We start from the raw sequence: 4,830 nt of genomic DNA on the forward strand, positions 1-4,830 counted from the left end.
GAAATATACAGCTGAGGGGAGCAGCAGGCAGGTCAGGAGAGGTCTGTGGGTTCTGGCCTCCCTGGCCAAGGATCGAACTCATGCTGTAGTGGCTGTGGATGGCTTCATAGTGCTGCGCTTTAACCCACTGCATCACTAGGGAGGGCTCAGCCTTATATGATTCAGCTTCAGCCTGCCTGACTACACCCCTGACTTATTCCAGTTGCTCTAGCCTTTCTTATATTCCTCATCATATAAGCTGCTTTTGGCTTCATGGCCTTTATACTTGCTACTTTCTCTGTGTGGACTGACCTCCAGCTTCTCAATAGCTAACCCCTCCTTATTCTTTATACTTTCTCAGAATATAAATTCTGTCAGTGATTATGTTTCTCTTGTTCATCACCCCAGTAACTAACACTAAATCTGCCACATAAGCAGATGCTCAGGTAAATGCTTATTGAGTAAATATATGTTTGCTCGTGTCCTTTCTCTGCTTAGAACCCTTTAATGATTTCTTATCTCATACAGAATAAAATCTAAAATCCTTACAATATTCTGTAAGTTGCTGTAGCATCGGACCCATCCTCATCTAACTTCTGTTTCTTTGTTCATTTTCACTTTGCTCCAGTCAACTTAGAATTCAGCCTGCTTGCAAGGTTAAGCATTCTGCATGCTAACCAAATTCTGAATTTCATTTTTTTGTACCTTTATTTTCAAATTATCCTTCTTTATTATTTATTTTAAATTCTATTTCTTTTATGGTATGTCTGCCTGTTATCTTTTTTCCTTTAATGAGGCAGGATATCAATGACCAAATTTTTTTTTGACATTTAGCCCTTTTTTTTTATTACAAAAGTTTATTTTTACATCATTTTGTACATTTTTTTTTTCCATCTTAATTGTAATCCCCGCGGGTTTCCCATCACCAAGTCACCTGTGTGCCATCACCATAATCCCATGCACTTCCCTCCCCACCCCCCATTTTTGATCCCATTCCCTACTCCACCCCCGCAAAATGTCTCCGGTATATGGTTGTTCATTATTTTTCAAAAACCAAATTTTTTAAGTTGTGTTAAATGACAAACCTCAATTTTGCATCCAACTTTTCCACTTAGTTAATTAATACATTTTCTTTTTTTTTTTTTAAAGCTTTATGTATTTGTGCATACAGAACTGGGGTGCAAGCCAGAGGTGCAGGGCAATGAGAGGGTGAAAGACAGTGGGGAGCAGGGCAGGCAGAATGACAAAGTATACTGCTGAGGGGAGCAGCAGGCGGGTCAGGAAAGATCTGCCACGCCATGTGGATCACCTCCAGGGCTGGGGATGGAACTTGCACTGAAGTGGCTATAGCTCTCTTGCAGTGCTGCACTTTAACCCATTGTACCAGCAGGGAGGACCCTAACTCATTTTCATGCCTTATTTTAAAATCCTTGATACCTAGTGGTTAAATTCACAAGAGTAATTATACCCATATCCAGGAAATAATTTCTAGAATCATTAAAAACAGTGCTAGAAAGAATACAAAAAAGAAAGCAAAACAAACAGTGCTAGAGTGATCATCTTTCTATACAAAAGCTTTTTCATTTTTCAGATTGCTTACTTAGGTTAGAAACCTGCCCTCACATTTAGTATAATATCTGCTGGATACACTATCTACACATGTGAAATGTTACGTCTAAAGAGATAGACTGTGACTCTTGTACTTCCTTTGAGTAAGGGGAACAAATGGAATTTCTTCTCAATAACTTAAACCTAGGTCATCAAATGCATTCTTTTTTTTTTAAGCTTTATGTATTTATGCATACAGAACTGGAGTATAGGCCAGAGGTGCCAGAGTGGTGAGAGGATTCACCAGAGACAGAGTGGGGAGCAGATTGGCTGAGGGGAGCAGTAGGCAGGACAGGAGAGGCCTGCTGTGCCATGTGGGTTACTTCCCTGGCCAGGGATCAAACTCCTGCTGAAGTGGCTGCGATTAACTGTGTAGTGCTGTGCTTTAACCCGTTTCACCACCAGAGAGGACCCCAAGTACATTCTAATGACATTTTCCTTTTTTTTTCTGACTAGCTTCCACTGCAGTTCCAACAACTTGGACACCTCGTGGCTCTGATGGCACTCCTGTGTGGGGACCCATTGAAAGATGTGGCTGAGGAGGCTGCAGAGGGCACACACTACCTACTACATATCACCTTGAGGCTGAAGTGTAAGACTGTGCTGAAGGCAGTCAGGTCCTGAAAAAAATTTCTAGCACAATGCAAGCATAGCACAACTATTTGTACCTTCATTCCCCATTTCTAGAAATGTGATTACAATAATTCATAAGGAGAAAGCTCCATGGTCCATAGACAGAAGTGAAATAACACTAACAATATAATTAGTAACATAGCTGGATTGGCCCCGTCAGTGTCAGTCATAGCATAGCTGAGGAGCTAGAATGGCTGAAGATGTGGCCCTGTAAACAAACTGAATGATTGGCTTGCTCAGAAGTTGAAGAGATTCTTGTCATTATGTGGGCCTTCATTCACTTCTGTTTATCAAGAACTTCCTCAGCTTCCAGGGACCAGGATACAAAGTGACCCAGTCTTTTCATTATAGCCTAGTATGTATGGGTGTGTATATTGGAGGTAGGAGATAGTATTCAGAAAATCAACAGATAACAGTTATATAAACAACGATAACTGCTATGAAAGGACATTACAGGAGCCATTAGTAAGAGTCACATCTACCTAGGAGGTTCAGAAAAGATCTCTCTGAAGATAACCTGAAAAATAAAAATCAGTTGGCCAGGGGAGAGATAAAAGGAGCATATGAGGCAGAGGTAACAGCCCAAGCAAGGGCCCTGACAGGTGTGAGCTTGAGAAACTTAAAAAAACACAAAGTCCACATGGTCAAGGAATGAGTCCTTGAATCCCTCAGAAGAGACTTTAGAAGATATGTAACCCATCACCTCTATCTTCAACCCCCAGTGTTTGAATCTCAGTCTGCTCTGTCTACACCAAACAGTTCCTGTCAGCTTGCTTATTCCAGGGATAAGGATGCTTTCTGCTTCCCAAAGTAGCAGTGAACAATATCTACCAAGATATATAGGAAGCATAATTGATTACTTATTCATCAACTTTATAAAGTCCTCACTGTTCCAGACATGCAGTGATAAACAAGACAGACAGTCCCTTCCCCCAAAGTGTTTATTTCTTAGCTGGAAAGACAATATCCTCAACCGAGGGCTCAAACACTTCCCATAGATCTATTTCCAGTGAACATGAGTCACAATCAAACATGGGAAATTCAAGGCATTTTGAGTATTGGGAGTCTCGCTAACCAGCAAAACTGGCCACACACAAAGTTATCAGAACTATCACTACCAAATTATGAATTTTTTTGTGGGGCATTAAGGCTCAGAGGGAGACCCCTCAGAAGTCCTCACCAATGGGGAAATAACTTGACATGCCTTGGTTATACCCCCAAACCACTAGTAAACTCTGTTCTATCAAAAACCTGTTTTCTCTTTCTTTTAGCCCTTTTAACATATTACTCTAAAACAGAGGGAAAGAAATCTGAAATTGAGCCTCAGATTAACATATACTCCTTCCCCTAGACATTTTAATTTAAAAAATTTTTTACGGATTTATTTATGCATACAGAGCTGGGGTACAGGGGTGGTGAGAGGACTCACCAGGTACAGAGTCAGTAACAGAACAGGCAAATCAAGGAAGTACACTGATGGGGGGAGCAGCAGACAAAGCAGGAGAGGTCTGTGGGTCACCTTCCTGGCCAGGAATCCAACTCATGCTGAAAGCTATTGCGGCTAGCTTCATAGTGCTGCACTTTAAATTGTCGTACCAGGCAAGCTACCAACGCTCCCTCCCCACCCCACCCCAGGCACTTTTATTCAAGTGTAAAAGACAGGAGTAAGAGCTTGGGATTTATTTCAACCAAAAATGAACCAGGGGCCCTCCTGGTGGCGCAATAGGTTAGGACACAGCACTGCAAGCTGGCTGTAGCCACTTCAGTGTGAGTTTGATCCCTCCCCTTCCCCCCCAGGTGATCCACATGGTGTGGCACACCTCTCCTGACCCACCCGCTGCTCCCCTTAGGAGTGTACTTGATCAATCTGCCTATTCTGCTCCCCACTCTATCTCTGGTGAAGCCTCTCACTGCCCCTGAACCTGTGGCTTGTACCCCCAGTTCTGTGTGAATAAGTAAGTAAATCTTTAAAAAATGAATCAGACATGCAAAATCAAGAAGAAATAAGTGGAAAACTAATAGTACTTTGTATTTTCCTCTCAGGTATTACTCATGACAAGAAAAATCACCAAACCTTAAAAAGAGCAATGAAAAAATGTCGAGAACTTCTAGAACTCTATAATATCAAACAGTTCTACAGTTGCCCCATCAAGATTGCTCAGGTAATCAGAATAGTGAAGAGGATGGGAAGTGACAGAAGTCTCATACATGTGTTCACAGGAATGGAAAATGGAAAAGCTACTTTGGGAGAATTTCCCTTAATTTATTATAAAACCAAACATACAAGACTTCATTGTTTGCAATGATGGTGACTCAAACACATTGCCCTGTTCAGGTTCATTGGATTAGGCCATTCTGTCCAGGGGCCCCTATACCACTGTTTGGAAATCTCTTCTGTTGATTACTTTCCTAACTGTGGCTAACCTCTTATAAAGGTAAACCCTTTTTTCTTTTTTAAAGATTTATTTATTTATGCGTACAGAACTGGGGTATAGGCCAGAGATGTAGGGTTGGTGAGAGGATTCACCAGAGACAGAGTGGGGAGCAGAACAAGCAGATTGACAAAGTACACTGCTGAGGGGAACAGCGGGCAAGACAGGAGAGGTCTGC

The 4,830-nt window shown here is 41.7% G+C and overlaps 1 protein-coding gene across 1 annotated transcript in view; it reads left to right on the forward strand.

Moving 5' to 3' along the window:
• The window catches only part of MROH8 (maestro heat-like repeat family member 8), a 39,103-nt gene that overhangs the window by 15,639 nt on the left and 18,634 nt on the right, over window positions 1-4,830 (forward strand). The window contains exons 9-10 of the mRNA XM_012728358.1: window positions 2,044-2,179; window positions 4,264-4,382. Coding sequence (XP_012583812.1) covers window positions 2,044-2,179; window positions 4,264-4,382 — 255 coding nt within the window. The remainder of the gene's footprint in view (window positions 1-2,043; window positions 2,180-4,263; window positions 4,383-4,830) is intronic.

The sequence above is a fragment of the Condylura cristata genome, unplaced genomic scaffold (genome assembly GCF_000260355.1).
Source record: "Condylura cristata isolate star-nosed mole 26May11 unplaced genomic scaffold, ConCri1.0 scaffold00022, whole genome shotgun sequence".
In the NCBI taxonomy this organism is placed as follows: Eukaryota; Metazoa; Chordata; class Mammalia; order Eulipotyphla; family Talpidae; genus Condylura; species Condylura cristata.